Here is a 17,330-nt window from a genome sequence, read left to right as displayed (position 1 = left end):
CAAATGACACTAAAGTTTAAGGGAAAATGGGAGCAATTTGAAGTGACAAGAATTTATAAACTATGAGGAACTTCCCTCTTTTTGGGCAATTATCATTTGGGGACCAAATTCATGGAAGATGATTGATATGTGCATTAGGCAACGTGCCTGCAAGGAACCAATTCAATTGAGTGGAGGTAGGTGATATGTGCATAAATTGAAAGAAGACCTACCGGCATTAATTAAACAAATTTAATAATAAGAGACGTGCTCTGTGTAGGTAATTGGTGATTACCCAACAATCAAATGATAAATAAGAACAATAAATGGCATCTAATTTGGTGGCAATGCAAGTAGGAGTGGCATTGAGCCGAGCCAAGCTCGAACCTGCATGTATTCGAGTTTGGTTTAATATGAATACTTCGAACTCGAGCTCAGTCTCGAACCCAAAAATTTTAGTTAAGTTCGAACCCGAGCTCCAACCTATATTTAAAAATAAAAAAATTAAATAAAATATTGTGAGGACGTTGGTACCATATAACTCCAACGTATCACAAAGGAGTCTAAAGCTTTGTAATAGAGCATACTAAAGTATAACAATCAACTTAATAGACCTAAAAGAAAGAGCAAATACCTCCATCAATAATATTTATTTCATTGGTAAACAACAATATTAGATGTTGAAGGACCCAAAAGGCTTGAATGATTGATTGTCTTTGAGGTTTGAAGTAAATAAAAACTATCAACCAACTAAAGAGGGAATTGACAAAAGCAATTAGAGTAACGGATACTTTCATACAAAAATATAGGTTACTGAGTCGACTCATGAGCTAACAAGCCAAATTTGGCTTGTTATACTTAACGAACTTTATATCGAGTTTGGCTAAATCTGAATATATTAAAACGATTGATCATCTTTAAAGTTTGAGGTAAATAAAAACAACTATCAACCAACTAAAGAGGGAATTGACGAGAATAAGAGGTATTTTTATAAAAATATATGCTAACAAATCGACTCACAAGCTAACAAACTGAGTTTGGCTTGTTATACTTAAAGAGTTTAGTTTGAGCTCAAGCCGAATTCAAGTAAAAATTAAACTGAGTGAAACTTTTTTCGAGCCAAACTTTAAAGATTTATGAGCCGGTTTGGCTTGTGCCACCCTTAAATACAAGGACCAAAGTTAATGCTAGCCTAGCTCTAGAACTTACTATTTCTTTAGTTTTCCTCTCCCTCATTGCCACCTTCAGTTCCTCTTCTTTCACCCTGCATACCTCAGTTTCAATCCACTTAAAACGAAGAATAGTACAATTCAACCATAAATAAGTATACACAGAAGCAAGCAAAGAGAAGCATTAACACTGGATGGTGGTTCTACAGTATGGACAAAGGGAATGGATGGAAAGCCAGGGGAGAAGACAATTGGAGTGGTATCTATGCGAACAGGGGAGATTCATCACTGCTTGCTGGGCCTTGAACTCGTCCAAGCAAATCGAGCATTCTTCTTTCTGGGATTTCCTCGTAGGCACCTGCCATTTCACCTCCTTGAACATACCGGCGTGATTTTCATTTGAGCTCCTTGTGGAGGAATCTGGGCTCCTGCTTTCTATCCTCTCATTCTTTTTGTCATTTGGCCTGTCATTAGTAAATCCCCCTTCAGGTTTTCGATTTGAATTACCACAATCTAGCAATTAACATACTAAGAACAGAGTAAAAAAAACAATAATTTCTCGGAATTTTCTTTGGAATTAATACAGAAACAAATGAACTCCGTTTATCAGCTAGCGGTTATGGCTGCAGGATTAGAACTTAAAATATCCTGACAGAAGATTGTCTACGGGAAGAAATTTCCGAGAAGCAGAAGACGCCTGTCAGGAGTCAACAAAAACGTCAAAGTTCACAGCCGATACACGCATACACCGAAAAATCGGAACGCTAGTCACGGCAGGAGAAAAATAATAATGAAGGATTTCATATGGTATCCTCATGATGAAATAGCTTTAAAAAACTCTTGAACTAAAAAATTGGATGCTGTTTCGCCCTGGTGTACTGGGCAGATCTAGAACGACGACAGTCCGTTCAAAAATCGAAATCGAAATGGCTGATCCAGTTATTCGTGCTCCAAACACCGAAGGGAGAAAATTCAATCGATTGATCATGCAGGTGATAGAGAGAACGAGAAAAGGAAAGGGAACAAACCTGGAAGATGGGCAGCGCAGTTTTTTCTCGAGCCTGGAGCGAGCTCTGAGCGCGGACTCGTCCATTGAAGAAGATCCATTCCGGCGGCGAAGGGAAGACAACTCGCTAGAATTACGCGATAAGAGGCAGGCGTCGTGGTTGTGAGTCCTTCTCCGGCGTGCCAGCTCCACTCCCGGCAGCATTCCGGCCATCGCCTCCAGACGGCCAGGAGAAGGAGATTATGATGGAGAATCAGAAGAAGACAGAACGTAAGAGAAATATAAAGGTGACCATGGTCAGCATCAAAACGCCGAACTTCATATATAATCCTCAGAAGTCAAGTTATTGACGAAAATGCCATCCTCGAGTCAGGGTCGCCGAAGACGATCTGAGCCCAGCCGAGCCGAGCCGAACCTGCCATGGCTCAGACTCCAATCTTGTACACAGCTTGGGTTTGACTTGAGTGAAACTCATGGGGCTTAGAGTTTAATTTTACCTTTTTTAATTTTAATGTAATTTTGAGTATGCAAACTCAAATAAGAGCCGAGTTTACATCCAACTAAGCCGTAGCCGATCAAATTTGGTAACAAAACACAGTCACAAAACAAACAGATATGACAAGAACCGGCGTGAATGGCAGTTTCGTAGTTATGAAATGGCGGTAGGAACAATTTCGGGAAAAAAAACATAAAGTGGCAGCGAGGAAGCTTCTCACTTTCCCAACCAATAGCCTAGAAAACTCCGCGAAGGTGCCGCCATCTATATTCTTCTTCTCTTCTGCTCACCCACGCCTTTAATTCCATTGGATCTCGCTTCCCTTCCCTTTGCCCTGACCGTTCCTTCTTCTTCATTGGTGAAGCTTTTTTTATTTTTTTTATCTTCTTTGATTTAAACTTAGGTATTATTTGATTAACGAATAAATAATATTTATTAAATTTAGGACATTTATAAGTGTTAGTTGCTTGGTTGTTTCTTTTAATACATAATCAGTAATTATTAACTAGTAATTACTACTTAGGCGATTAGTTGTATAATACATATTTTGATTCTTTTGATGTTGTTCAATAATGACAGACCAAGAATAAATTATTAGTAATTAAGATAGTACTTAATAATTTAATATCAATCAAGTAAGTAATATAATAAATTACAAAATTATTAAATAAGTTTTAAATTTATTATTTAATAAGTTATAAATTATTTCAAAATTTTTGAGACAACCAAAGAAAGACTTTATTTTGGGAGAATATCTTTAAAAGCATTTCCAATTTTATGTAGAGGCCATCTTCAATTTTAAGTAAAATTTATGCATAATTTTATATACAGTTTATTTGACATGTATTTTATACAAAGTTTTAACTATAGGTTTGAGCTCCAAGTTAAAATTATTGGGTTCAAGCTCGATTCCAATTTTAGACTTGAGCTTCAATTTAAAGTATTTATATCAAACCCAACTCGAACATATGCAAGTTTGAGTTCGCCTTGACTTGATGCCACCCTAACTCCAAACCCTGCCCACCAAAATTCCTCACTACAAATCTCTCTCCAAATTCAAGTTTCTCCCTCTCGGCTCAAATTTATCCTTATCAGGTATAATCTACTTAGGTATATTGATGGCTCCAAACCTTGTTTACAAAAACCCTCACTGTAAATTTCTCCCCAAATTCGAGCATCTCCCCTCTTGCTCAAATTCATCCTTATCACATATGATCTCATTATAAAATCATTGTCACATTCACAATTTTAGTTAATACAACCCTTAATCAATGCAAATGTGTAGTTGAATTCGACATATCGTACCCTGGTCATTCTCCTAGGACCAATACCTCTTATTACCTTGTCCTAAGATTTTTAAGTTTGAGATCCATTTGGGATGAGTGGGAGACCCCAATGAACCCGCCCTATCCATCTTGAGTACATGATAAATCTGTGTAGTTATTGGCTTGGCCATGATTAATGAACACCAATCGCTACTGATTCCATGTGTTCATGGCTTGTCATTTTCTTTTCTAAATCACAATCATGGTGGAAGTTCAAAACTTTCAATTTATTGTCATAAAACTATTGACTGAATCATAATAAATTCACATCCATCACCTAAGGTTCTGCCCTTTAGCTACTACGTGTGAGTCAGACCAGTTTTCTTTCAATCATCAGGTGGGAAGAGGAGAAGCATCAAAGATTAAAATCAGTGATTTCGACCAGTATGATCACAGTCTAACCTCGCTTTTGTCAACCTCCATGCCCTTCCTCCCACATCTGAACTTTCAATTAATAAAACGATGACGAAGATGGAAGATGGAAGATAAAGGGCTCCTAGTTTTACTAGGATCCAATTGACTGGAACATCCATGGAGCTCTTATATTTCGATAAGCATCGGATCCGTTGACTTTGACTTTTTAATAAAAATTTAAAGATGGTGAAGAAGAGTTAACAGATTCCTTTCAAAGTTCAATCTTCTATCAGGCAAGTTGACTATGATTTTTGAGTTATTTCCACAGAAGGGGAGCTCATTGCCGGAATTTGTTTGTTGGAAAAAGAAAAGCTGGACCTCTGAAACTCTCTCTCTAATGGGTCCTTGTTCTGTCTCTACTCGAATTTCTCTCACACTCGTTCTTACCTTCTATTTGCTTTTCCTCTGCAATGTGGAAGCAGCTGCAGACACCTTGACATCAGGTCAATCCATCAAAGTCTGGGAAACCATAGTTTCTGCAGATGGGGTCTTCGAACTCGGTTTCTTCAACGTTTCCGATTCCCTCATTCTCTACTACGTGGGCATATGGTATCACTGGGGACTACAGAAGAGGCCACTGTGGGTGGCCAACAGAGAGGATCCATTGACGGATGGAACAGGAAGTCTGACAATCGGGAACGATGGAAAAATAGCGATTCTGGATAGAACGAACACGACCGTATGAAGGACTGGTCTTGCACTTTTGTCATCAAGCAGTACCGAAGCCGTGCTCCTGAATACAGGGAATTTGGTCGTGAGAGGTGGGAACGGCAACCAATCGAAACAAGTTCTGTGGCAAAGCTTTGATTATCCCTCCGATACTCTTTTTCCAGGTATGAAGATTGGAATAGATTTGAAAAACCATAAATCTCTAACGCTTGTATCCTGGCGGGGTGTCGAAGACCCTTCACCAGGGATATTCTCCTTCGGAATCGATACCCAAAGCTTGAAAGATGCCTTCATTTGGCGGAACTCCAAGGCTATCTGGAGAAGTCTCTCTTGGAGAGGAAAACCAATCATGCTTGACTGTTTTCTCCTTATTTCGAAGTCTCCAGCAACACAGGAGAGGTGTACATCTCCTATTCGGATAAATCTTCTTCCCCAGAAAAGCACGGAACTAGCTTGGTGCTGACTCCCTACGGCCAACTCCTCTACATCGACGAAACCTTCAACGACTCTTTTACCATCCGCATCTGGTCAAGAAAGGAAGAAATGTGCAACCTGAAGCAAAATTGTTTTGCCATAGACGACTGCGGTTTGGACGTTTGTGGGGTTTACAGCAGCTGCAACGACAACGACAACCCCATCTGCAAATGCTTGCCGGGGTTTCAGCCAATATCGGAGAAGGAATGGGATTCTGGTAAATGGGACGCCGGGTGTCTGCCAAGCACTCCATCGGGGTGCAGGAACGACGACGGATTCGTTCAATTGAAGAGAATGAGAGTACGAAACAATCCGATTTTCACGTCGGCTAACAGTTCGGACGAATGCAAGGCCTATTGCCTGAGAGACTGCGCCTGTGTGGCATGCACGTATGGCCTCAACAGCAGAAGCGACTGCGCCGTTTTCTATGGGGAACTGAAGGGTGTCCAGGAATTGGAGGAGGGGGAAGGGTTGCACCAGAAGAACTCACCGATATCAACTCCTGTGGATCTTCATGTCCGAGTAGCAGCTGCCTCACTAGGTTTGGATGATTTACCTATTAATCACTTTTTTCCCCATTAAACACAAATATATTAAATAAAATATAGAATTATCATATCATAATGCATACTAAAAGAATCTTTTTGCAGAAAATATTACCGGTGGAAAACGTTGCTCGAATTGTGGCGCCAATATCATCCCGTATCCATTAAGCACTGGACCCAATTGTGGAGACCCTGCTTACAGAGGCTTCTCCTGCAACGACACCGTAGGTCAACTTCGTTTCAGAGCACTTGATGGCGCTTCTTACGCAGTTACAAGCATCAATGCAGAAAAACTAACATTCGTCATCCAACCCGAGCGTATCTGTTGGCCTAACGAAGCAAAAAGCAGGGATTTGCAGCTAAACAGTACTCAACCATTTCAAATTACCAGGAAAAACACTATCCTCTTATTGAGTTGTTCTGATTCCCCAAGTCTATCATCTCTTCGATGCACTTCTGCAGAGGTTTGTAAGAGATACATGTCCGGGGATGATGCGCTATGTTTTGCTTCCCGGAGTTGTTGTAGTTACACTGCAGGACGCTTGCCTTTGACATCGCATTCGATAAGCATATCGGGTCCGAACTGCAGTGCATACACGAGTTTCGTTAATGCAAATCTTTCACAATTGAAGGATCAGTGGGTGGAGGGAGTTGAGATTAGTTGGAAGGCTTCTCTGGAGCCTGTGTGTGATTCCTCAGCAGATTGCAGATCATGGCCAAACTCAAGATGCAGCACCACACCAAGTGGACAGAAGAGATGCATTTGCAATGCTAATTTTCAATGGGATCCATTTCAACTGATGTGCACAGGAGGTGACCACTAGAATAACACTGCAAAACCTTTCCCCATTTGAAAAATGTTAATGAACTTCCGTTAAGTAGTAACAACAGTTTGACCTTACACTGAGGGTAACACTTCATATACTTTTTCAAGTCATTTTGGATCTTGGATACACAATGGAGATCAAGTCTTTCAGGTCAGAATCTGCTGAAACTTGTTATAGCTAATTTCATGAGTGATACTCATTCACGGGGCATGGGTTTTGACATTTTACTGAAATATGTTTCAGCAAATTTTATTCCATGCTCCTTCTCTATATTTTCTTTTTATCCAAATGTTTCTTTCCTATACTAAGACATAACAAAAAGCACCTTTGATTTTTCATCAGGACGGGATAGCAAAAAGTGGATTGTGGCTTTGATAGTCCCCCTAGCAGTTGCAATTGTTTTGTTGAGCATATGCATGTACTTTTACCGAAGAAACATGCTAAAAAGAAGTAAGTTCAAGAGCATTTTCTGCACAAAGACAACAATATTTGATCAGTTTACTTTTCATTGTCATTCACATCTATCATTTCACTCAAATCAGGAAGTAGAAATGGAGTATCAAGTGGACCCAATATGAAAGACTTCTTCTACACAAATAACCTTGATGGTGAAAAAAAAGTGCATGAAGTAACATTCTACAACTTTGAAAGCATAACAGCTGCGACAAATAACTTCAGTACTTCAAATAAGCTCGGACAAGGCGGATTTGGGGTTGTATATAAGGTAAAACCCCTGTTTTGAGTTTTCTACATCTGAGAGTATAACATTATGTCAAGATTCAGGCACTTGAAGGAGATGCTATTATTGAATTTTTTTATGTTCTAGTGCACCAAAACCGAAAATTTCTTAAAATTGATTACCTCTACTCCCCTTTGGTGTTAATTAGGGGCAACTACCTGGAGGACAAGAGGTAGCTGTGAAGAGACTTTCAAGGAGTTCTGGGCAGGGTTTAGAGGAGTTCAAGAACGAAGTAGTATTGATTGCCAAACTTCAACACAGAAACCTAGTTAGACTTTTGGGCTATTGCATTCAGGAAGATGAGAAGATGTTGCTCTATGAGTACATGCCAAACAACAGCTTAGATTCATTTATATTTGGTTGGTTTGAACTGAATTCCTTCTGTCTTACATGATTTACATAATATCAGTATGTCTTCTCAGCTGTTATATTAATAAATGAGAGCACCTGACAGATCAAGAACGGCAAAAATTGTTGGATTGGGAGAAACGTTTTCTTATCATACTGGGAATAGCAAGAGGCCTTCTGTACCTGCACCATGACTCAAGGTTGAGGATCATTCATAGAGACTTGAAAACAAGCAACATTCTTCTTGATGAGGAGATGAACCCCAAGATTTCAGACTTTGGGTTGGCCAGGATTTTTGGAGGAAATCAAACTCAAGAAAACACTAACAGAGTTGTTGGAACATAGTATGACCAAATGCTCAATAAACATTTCGGAGCAATATATTCTTCATTCCTGTTAACTGTTATCCAAAATCTTATCTGATGTTTTCAATGCAGCGGTTACATGTCACCTGAATATGCATCACATGGGCTTTTCTCTATGAAATCTGATGTTTTCAGCTTCGGGGTTATACTACTGGAGATGATCAGTGGGAAGAAAAACAACAGTGTATATGTATCAGAGCATTCATTGACCCTTTTAGGACATGTAAGTATCTCAAACGTTTTCTTTTTTGGTTTTTGTGTTTACTGTGCTCTTACATAACTCACCAATGTCTCAGGCATGGGAGTTATGGAAAGCAAATAGAGTGCTGAACCTGATGGATCCATTCCTGGCTGAATCTTGCAATTCCAGTGAAGTGCTGAAATGCTTTCAGATTGCCCTCTTGTGTGTGCAAGAAGATGCTGCTGACAGGCCATCCATGACTAGTGTTGTTGCGTTCTTCATCAATGAAACTGCATCTCTCTCAGAGCCTAAGAGACCAGCATTTACTTTGACGACAAGCACCCAAGACAGTTTCAATGGGAGAAGCGCTACACTTTCTAAGAACAAGGTCACAATGACAACACTAGAGGGTAGATAGTCGGGAAGAACTAAAAGATGTTCAGCTAACACATAATCCATTAAGCTTTATTTGGAAGATCTTGAATATAACAAGTTAACAACACAATCTATATCAAATTTAAAGATACTGTATTTCATACAATATGTATTTTAAAGCAATTTCTCAGCTGTTTTTTGCTTTATCTAGATTGCAGTTGTCTAAATTACTCATCTTCAGAAAAGGAAAGGACAAATAATGTTTTTTTTATATTGTTTTTCAGAGTAATTTTTATCCTACTAAAAATTTTAAAATATTTATGAAAATTGCAAATTGATATGTCAGTTTCAGATTAATTACTTTTATTTATGTTAATTTCTTATGTTATTTGGGTAGAAGGAAAGTACCGGTAGAAAATTTTCCTTTTGAGAAGATGCGTGAGTTATGTGCTTGTAAGTAGGGGGTATGGATTAGCATGAGAGCACTTGAGGGTATTTACATCATTGGGATTGATTTTAAATATCTCATTATAAACCTAACCAAGAAGAATGGCGAGGTATTCAGCAACTCAACACAGTTTTGTTATTTCTTGATGATTTTGTCTCTTCTATCTCGAGAACTCAATCTCTTTCTCCCCCTCACGTATACTCAATTCATATTTCAGGTCGTTCAACTTACCAGAACACATCATAGAAATTCAAAATTCTTTCCCAAAAATGCAGATTCAACATTTTCTGATTTGATTAATTCACCTGATGAACAAGCAACAGAGTGAAGGTGACTAAATTTTTTTTCTTTGCAAATGAAATGGGTGGCGGCCAAAGAAAGGCTGCTTCCAATATTTACCAAGACAGACTAGCGGGGAATGTAGGTAATTCAAGTGAGATTAGAAGGTTAAGTACGTATTTATACCATTATTCGGGATATATTAGTAGTTAACATTTAAGCATTACAGATATTTAACATGTAGATACTAATTGCACAAATAATTCAGTTTACAGCAAGCACATGCTCCAAATCTAAGCCCGGCACTGTCAATCCTAACAAATGCAACACAGGTTTTTTAACAAAGATGAGAAGAAAGTATCACCTAAATACTGCAAATTGTGTCTTGCGTGTATGTAGAGGGATAGAGGGGTAGAACGTGATCCACGACCTGGAAATCTTTAAGATCAACCCTGTCTAAAATCCATTAAGACAAAACAAGTGCATGTTTCATGCAAAATGAAGGAGACAACAAGGAGATGTATCTCTAAAAAGACAGTCATTTAGTTAAAATAAAACAGAAGAAAGCATGTGCAAAAAGTGGATCGAAAAGAGCACCTCTAAGCCTATTTGGGTGCCATGACAAGCAAAGCATATGCATCTTCACCTGATTCTCTTCCTCCCTTCCCTTTCTCTTTCTTGTTTCTCTCATCTAACGTGGTGCTCACTTTGCTTGCGCAGTTTTCCACCTTTTTTCTTTATCTTTGGCGAACATCAGTCACGGGCTTCACCAAATCATTGTTACTGGAAGTTGCTAGCTCCCATCTTATTTTCCATGTCTATCATTGTGCTTGCTTCAGATTTGTGTAAAGAATACAAGTTCTGCTTTTGCATGACAGGGAAAGAAAGCTTCAGAACCAAGTTCAACGGCCTTTCTGAGGAGTCTTTCCTCGGGCATAAGGTAACTACTTCCTCACCTTTTCTCCCCTTCTTTTGCTGCAGTATATTTCAGTCGATACTGTATAGTAGAGAAGGTCATTAGAGTCTAGCTCGTAACCTGCTCGTCTTTCTCATTGTCAAAACATCAAACACCCCGAGATCAATGCACTGTTTGTTGGCCACTCGGAGATCAATGCACTGATGGTTGGCCATGTGAGCTTTTAACTAATTAAAGACGACGAAACTGGTGAGTAGAAACAGATGAAAGCATTTAAGAATTCCCTTAACGAAATAACTACAAACATCATTTAATCAAAGCTGAAACAACACCTGAACAAGACCAAATAGCTTAAATCAATACCCCCAACCATACGCTGCTTACCTAATCCAAGAAAAGCAACCCATGTGATTGCCAACTAGCCATTTATTAACAAAACAGACCCACTTGAAGATCAGAAGACTCTGATCGGTTTTAGTGATCTATAGAGGGTCCCCAAGTAGGGCAAGCTAGCACCGTTAAAATAATCTAAATCAGTAATCAAACAGATAAAAAATCAAAGACGGCTGATTCTTTTCAACATTTTTGCATAATGCCAAATTTTGATCGTGTCCCAAAACAGATGAAGATAGAGGCTCTGCTCCCGCGGGGTCCTCTGGAGAAACTCCTGTGGGCTCCTGGAGGTTCAGTTCTCTGAGAGAGTACGGGTACCTCCCTGTGGCAGCATTCAGAGAGGCGTGAAGTGACAACGTACCATCCATGATAACATTGCACCAGCCCATTTTGTCTGATCAAACTTTAGAAGTCGTAATTTTTTAAATACTAAGAGAGGAATTGATATTCCAGTCGTTCAGTCATCAAATCCAACCATAGTAACATTAATTCGACCGACAAAGGTCGGCGACACGTGCGGAAGGCAACCAGATGGGTTCCACCACCACGCCTCAAAGACGACCGCTATTGGACGGTGGTCCACTGACAAGAGTATTTTACACGGATTCTGCAGTTCACGTCCTTTCCACATGGCTTCTGACTCTTCTTCAATTAGTATTTTATCCATACCTTAGTTACAATACTACCCTCAATCTTCTTCTGGTCATTTCCGAACTGAGCGGGGTAGTTTCGGTAAGGAGACAAAATCCAAGACACGGACCGTATCGATGATCCAGAAGCTGGCAAATGGCTTATTTAGGAATTATCCTACAATTTTCCATCTCCATCTACTAATGGCGGGCCTGCACAATAAAGAATCACGGAACAGATCATCGACTGCGAGAGCAATTGGAAAGAGAAATCAATTGCAGATTCCCATTTAAAAACAAAACGCTTCAGAGGCTTCAAATGGATGAAACTGGAAATCGTACAGAGACGACGCGGTCTCAGTGCCTGATATTACGCCCATACAGAGGCAGTAGTACTAGTATCGCGGTGCTGTTTCTTGCCATGACTTGTTAGAGGATTTGCAGCAATGGGGAAGACGGGGAAATGGATTAAGAGCTTCTTGACGGGGAGCAAGAAGGAGAAAAACAAGGAGAAGAAGAAAGAAAAGGAGAATAATCGCTACCAGTCGTCTCCGTTGCCTGCAGAGAACCGATCAAATACTCCAATTGCAGTTACGACTTCGAAGGAGAAGAAGAGATGGAGCTTTCGGAGATCGTCGGCCTCCAGGGAGTCGAGTAACTCGATTTCAGCGGATCCAGTTGCTGTGACCCCTTCGATCTCGGTGAGTAAAGAGTTGAGCTCTGCCGAAAACATCGCTGTGACACCGTCTATTTCTGCATCGTTTGAAGCGGAGAATGAACAGAAGAAGCACGCCATTGCAGTAGCTACTGCCACAGCGGCGGCGGCTGATGCCGCTATCTCGGCCGCACAGGCTGCTGCGGCTTTTATCCGACTGACCGCAGCCACCCCGAAAACCAATCCTGTTGAAGAGGCTGCAGCAATCAAGATTCAGTCTGCCTTCCGATCTTACCTGGTACACACTATAATCCTACAAAAAACATATTTTACTGTCTTTCCTCGAACACCTTTTTCCTGATAGACGGATAAGTACAGACTGGGTAGAGCTACAATCCGAACCAGTTTTCCAACTGTAGATCGACACTCCCCACAGAGAACTTCAGGTTGATGACGATTTTTAATTAAATATCTTGCTAAATATAGTTATCTCAAACATCTATTAGAGATCCCATTCAGATTTGCTTGATACGTTCATGATTCAAGCAGATATTTGCTTCCAACCAAACGTTGAGATTTGCCATACCTGTCCATGAATCACCTCCCAACTCTTGGAACTTCAATTCAGTTAGAAAAAATATAAGAATGCGAAAGAAAAATAAATGATATAAAGGAAAAATTAGATCACTGAGAGATACAAAAATGGGAATTCTACTTTTTATTATATTTAACTAGCTGTACCGACCTGATTTTCCTCCAGTTCTTTTTTTTTTTTTTTTTAACGAAGTTCCTTCTGTGTTTCATACTAGAGGTCCCAATTCTAATCCATTTTCTTTCCCGACAAAATCAAAATCATGAGAAAAAAAATTACCAAATTCAGTACAAATGAAATTACCACACAATTTTAGTAGTTTTGTGTTCGTGGAATACAGGCAAAGACAGCACTCAATGCATTGAAAGGATTAGTGAAGTTGCAAGCACTCGTGAGAGGTCACCTGGTGAGGAAACAGGCCACAGCAACACTTCGGTGCATGCAAGCACTTGTGATAGTTCAAGCTCGAGCCCGTGCTCAAAGACTTCGATTGACAGATGAATCCCACTTATCCAATCTGCACAGGCAACCAGGTCACAGGAGATCTCCGCAAGAGAACCGTTTCAGACAATCATATGTATGTAACCATTCAATATTTTGCAGCAATTTCCTGATCCATGGTGATGAATATTCTTGTTTTCTAAAGTTAAAAAAGACACAACTGAACACTGGCACAGTTTGGTTTCGAACCTGTTTAATATTTCCTTGCTTTAGTTACTGCAGGACGCAGACAGAGGCATGGAGGAGAACATTAAGATTGTGGAGATGGATCTTGGCGAGTCCAGAGGAAGCTTTAAAAGCAGGAACAGCTACTCAAACCCACAGTTCGAGAGAGTAGATCACAGATTGTCAACACACTATACCAGCAATGGTTTGCATCCAAAGCTAGATTACCAGCTCCAGGTTCCGCCCTCTCCGTCTGCATTGACTGATCTAAGCCCAAGAACCTGCAGTGCACACTTTGATGAGTACTCATACGCTACTGCACAGAGCAGCCCGCAGTGCTTCACTGCTTTCTCCCGACCTGATCCCACAAATTTTACATTTCCTCAGCAAGAGTATGCAGATTCGATCTCACAGGACGACCCATTATTTCCTAATTACATGGCGAATACCGAGTCCTCCAAAGCTAAAGCCCGGTCACAGAGTGCTCCAAAGCAACGGCCAGATTTGTATGAAAGACAAACAAGCAAGAGGAGGCCTTCGGTGGAAGGGAGAAACATCCCCCGCGGGGTCCGGATGCAGAGGTCGTCTTCTCATGTAGGTGCAGCCATTAATGGATATCATTACCCTTGGTCGATCAAGCTCGACAGATCCACAGTCTCTCTCAAGGACAGTGAATGTGGTTCGACCAGTACCGTTCTCACAAAAACCAACTATTGCAGGTCACTGGTTGGTTTTGAGGTTTCTAAAACTTGATCTTTCGAAAGCCAAAGCAAACAGTAGAAGAGGGATCATCAATATCGATTTTCCTGAATTTCATGTAATTTCTATGGACACAGACTCATGGAAGCAGGTTCTAGCAATTCCTCACTCCCAGTTATGCAAGTGTGATGATCAAGATGAGAAGTCTTCCATGGGGGGTGACTTGGGAATCGGGGACTTCCCAGTGTAAAGCTTTTGGTTCCACTTATCTAATTTCTGCAGTTCCTCTTTTTCCCCTTTTCCTTCGCAGGTGACCCATTTTGTTACACGTAAAATGTAATTGAATGGATGTGTTTTAATTGATCACGATTTGGCATTACTTGTTGAGAAGGATGCTAAGTTGATTTCAGAATTCAATAATATATACTCTTCAAATTTGCATAGCCCCAACCCTCCTCCACCTACTGTCCTACCTAACAGTGATAGGTGTATATAGTGGAGTAAAAGAAAGTATACTCTAGTGCTCACCATCATAACACTGTTCATTAGGTCCAAATTGTTATAGATTACAGCAGTTCATAAAAAGAAACAACAGATGACTCCACAATCTAAAATTTGTAAGTTTTCAATAGCAGAATTTCTAGACTAAGTATGAAATTCATAAAAAATTGAAAACAAAAACTCAAGATACATACCTCCACCATAACTTGTGTTGTCTATCCAAAGTGCAATGGATGGAGACACAGCCTTCTTTGCTAGATCAGATCCTCTTTTCACGTATAACTTTTCAAAAAGACTCTTTCCGAGACAAAGCTCACATCAACATGCACAATGGAAGTGTTCAATAACTTGATTGTTCATACACAGACCAACTAACTATTGATAAAAAATGAACTATGATCTGGCCTTGAAGAATGAAAATTTTAAATCCGGAAAATTAAACTTTCATTTATCAAAACAATTCTCCACTAGACCTCTGATGTATTATTGTTTATAGTTTTAGCAGCAAATTCACCGTCTCCTGGAACCTTAACTTTGTTTTCTTTCTGCTTGCTGCACAAATGTAGTTTCAATTTTCACTAAAGGATGGAAGACAAATGAAAAAGGACAAGAAAACAAGTTTTGCCACCATGGAATTAAAGACAAGATTTATTTGTGTTTCAATCAGTTATATGAATTAGTCACCTGACCATGTTCTCGAACTTACTTCCTTTGGAAAGATATAACAGAAGACCTAGTCAAAGAAAGATTTGTTTACGCAACAAGGACTTATTGAAAAACATACCGTTCCACAGATTATCCACTAGATTTTGACGAAGATCCGAACTCCATTTGCCCTTCAACAAGCAAAGTTACTTCACTATTGCGAAGAGATGACAATCGACAAAAAAGGAATCCTCAAACTAGTCTTTAGTCAAGAGCTGGTCAGGCTCAACAGCAAACTAAACCTTGTATTTGCCTAACTCCAGTCTCTTTCAACAGAGACGCGTGACACAGAATAAATCAAGACTTCGACCTCAAACAGCAAACACCAGAGCCTACTCTTCTAGTTTGAGCTTTTACCTTGAGAACCCGACGACACTCCTCGTAGCTGAGAAGCGCGAGAAGCGTCCACGAAGAGTCCGCGATCGACAATAGACCGGGTCAATTATCGTCCTCGATATTTTCTCGAGCATCTCGAGCTCGGTGGAGAAGTAGATGACGGTGGTACCGCGAGTAAAAGACGGTCGGAGAATCGGAGCTGGAAGGGTTGCAGAATTTCAGCTTCCGCCATTTCGCGCCCCTGTTCCCCTCTCTTGCTCTCGAGTTTTAAATGTCCCGCGAATTCGACCCTCCTCACTAGGCCAGCAAATCGATGGGGTCGGGTCGGTTACCTGATCCATGTTATTACGGATCAGGTCTCTAAACATTTGACTCATATATTATTGAGGATCGGATTGGGTCAAGTTTTTTTTATTTTTCCAAAACACTTATCTACTGGACCGGGTAACTAAAATCTAAATGTGATCCCTTTCTTAGGCACGAATTAGAATGATTTTTTTATGATTTATTTTTTTAATACAATATAAAATATTTTATCCATTTTTTTATTTTTTTTATTTTTTTATTAATAAGTAAATAGATGGATTGTTTTTTTATTAATAAGTAAATTATGATTTTATTATTAATAAGTTACTCTTTAATATCGATTAGATGATCTATGAAATCACATAGAAAATTTTAGAAAAATTTAAGGAAATTTAAATGGACTTGTTAGCGCCTTTTTTCCAATAAACTAAATAAAAATTAATAATCAATATCATATATTACCATACGTATTCAATAAATTTTTAATAAAATTAAATATCAAATACAAAATTACCTTGCGCTAAAAGTATCACAACATCTAATGTCAAATACCTATTCAAAAAAATAATTATTATATGGTTTTTCAGTCCATCTTGGCCAGAAAATATTAGCTGGAAAATTATATGATTTCCTTGGTAAGAATTTTGAGCTATAAAGTTTTTTTTAGGAAACACGAGACACTAATAATCCTTAAAAATGTATTTTACTATAAATATTTTTTCAACATTTCCTGGAAAAGGTACTATCAGGGTTTATATTTCTCATAGTACTAAATGTCCACTAATTAAAGTGGTTCATATTGAGTCTGAATCCCCTTTGAAAACTGACCTAATGGCATGATCTTCATTCAATGTGACATCTACCCTCTTGCCTACTTCATGGCAAAATAGACCTCATACGAGGTTATCATTCAAAATAGTAGTCGATTTTGTATTACTCAAAAAAAAATTAAAAGAGCATTTTCGTTTGCATGTAAATAAATTATATATATATATATATATATATATATATATATATATATATATTTAAATAAAATCTTAATTTATGTATAATTTGATCAAGTAAATGTAATTTTTTTTAAAAATTTTAAATAAAATTTGGTTTTTATTAAAAATGCCATGGATGAAATGTTATTTTTTAAAATTTAATTTAAATAAAAGTTGGTTTTCTATAGAAAAAACGAAAAAAAGTTCTTAAACCATTTATGAGTTATGACCCACTGAAAATCTATAATACGTTCAGTGGAGAGTTTGCTAGTGATAAAACAAACGGTTGAGATTCAACAAGAGCATT

At 38.9% G+C, this 17,330-nt stretch overlaps 3 protein-coding genes, 1 long non-coding RNA gene and 1 pseudogene across 5 annotated transcripts; 4 read left to right on the top strand and 1 right to left on the bottom strand.

Moving 5' to 3' along the window:
* Positions 1 to 4,726: 4,726 nt before the first annotated feature.
* Positions 4,727 to 5,521, top strand: LOC137948446 (S-locus-specific glycoprotein S6-like; annotated as a pseudogene).
* An 80-nt stretch (positions 5,522 to 5,601) lies between these two features.
* Positions 5,602 to 6,901, top strand: LOC137948445 (wall-associated receptor kinase-like 20). Its single transcript, XM_068794531.1, has 2 exons — positions 5,602 to 6,073; positions 6,183 to 6,901. The coding sequence occupies exons 1-2, from the start codon at positions 5,602 to 5,604 to the stop codon at positions 6,899 to 6,901; spliced, it is 1,191 nt and encodes a 396-aa protein (XP_068650632.1).
* A 560-nt stretch (positions 6,902 to 7,461) lies between these two features.
* On the top strand, positions 7,462 to 9,038 carry LOC137948950 (G-type lectin S-receptor-like serine/threonine-protein kinase At4g03230). Its single transcript, XM_068795181.1, has 5 exons — positions 7,462 to 7,628; positions 7,792 to 8,002; positions 8,098 to 8,335; positions 8,429 to 8,579; positions 8,653 to 9,038. Exons 1-5 carry the CDS (start codon positions 7,479 to 7,481, stop codon positions 8,953 to 8,955), a joined length of 1,053 nt encoding a protein of 350 aa, XP_068651282.1. The 5' UTR covers positions 7,462 to 7,478; the 3' UTR covers positions 8,956 to 9,038.
* Positions 9,039 to 9,684: 646 nt separating this feature from the next.
* On the bottom strand, positions 9,685 to 10,849 carry LOC137948951 (uncharacterized). The gene is made up of 3 exons (XR_011111671.1): positions 10,596 to 10,849; positions 10,237 to 10,500; positions 9,685 to 10,095 (listed from the first exon to the last, which is right to left on the bottom strand). It is a non-coding gene; the product is annotated as an uncharacterized lncRNA (long non-coding RNA).
* Positions 10,850 to 11,799: 950 nt separating this feature from the next.
* LOC137948981 (protein IQ-DOMAIN 19-like) lies at positions 11,800 to 14,481 on the top strand. Of its 2 annotated transcripts, none has more exons than XM_068795228.1 (3): positions 11,800 to 12,530; positions 13,165 to 13,401; positions 13,548 to 14,481. In XM_068795228.1, exons 1-3 carry the CDS (start codon positions 12,024 to 12,026, stop codon positions 14,241 to 14,243), a joined length of 1,440 nt encoding a protein of 479 aa, XP_068651329.1. In that variant the 5' UTR covers positions 11,800 to 12,023; the 3' UTR covers positions 14,244 to 14,481. The 2 variants fall into 2 exon arrangements, with proteins under 2 accessions (XP_068651329.1, XP_068651327.1); XM_068795226.1 differs by having other exon boundaries at positions 13,539 to 14,481.
* The last annotated feature ends 2,849 nt before the right edge of the window (positions 14,482 to 17,330 follow it).

This window comes from Aristolochia californica, unplaced genomic scaffold (assembly GCF_029961685.1).
Source record: "Aristolochia californica isolate CCGP_79_NKW_82.1479 unplaced genomic scaffold, dmAriCali1.0.hap1 SCAF_13, whole genome shotgun sequence".
NCBI lineage: Eukaryota > Viridiplantae > Streptophyta > Magnoliopsida > Piperales > Aristolochiaceae > Aristolochia > Aristolochia californica.
This window is presented reverse-complemented; position numbering and strand designations above follow the sequence as displayed.

What these genes read in the sequence shown, in the direction of transcription:
- LOC137948445 (XM_068794531.1), top strand. Translation starts at nt 5,602, where the DNA reads ATGTGCAACCTGAAGCAAAATTGTTTTGCCATAGACGACTGCGGTTTG. An exon ending in AGTAGCAGCTGCCTCACTAG is followed by an intron (nt 6,074 to 6,182) that starts GTTTGGATGATT and finishes ATCTTTTTGCAG; the next exon opens with AAAATATTACCGGTGGAAAA.
- LOC137948950 (XM_068795181.1), top strand. Translation starts at nt 7,479, where the DNA reads ATGAAAGACTTCTTCTACACAAATAACCTTGATGGTGAAAAAAAAGTG. An exon ending in CTTAGATTCATTTATATTTG is followed by an intron (nt 8,003 to 8,097) that starts GTTGGTTTGAAC and finishes AGCACCTGACAG; the next exon opens with ATCAAGAACGGCAAAAATTG. An exon ending in CATTGACCCTTTTAGGACAT is followed by an intron (nt 8,580 to 8,652) that starts GTAAGTATCTCA and finishes CCAATGTCTCAG; the next exon opens with GCATGGGAGTTATGGAAAGC.
- LOC137948981 (XM_068795226.1), top strand. Translation starts at nt 12,024, where the DNA reads ATGGGGAAGACGGGGAAATGGATTAAGAGCTTCTTGACGGGGAGCAAG. An exon ending in CTGCCTTCCGATCTTACCTG is followed by an intron (nt 12,531 to 13,164) that starts GTACACACTATA and finishes CGTGGAATACAG; the next exon opens with GCAAAGACAGCACTCAATGC. An exon ending in ACCGTTTCAGACAATCATAT is followed by an intron (nt 13,402 to 13,538) that starts GTATGTAACCAT and finishes TCCTTGCTTTAG; the next exon opens with TTACTGCAGGACGCAGACAG.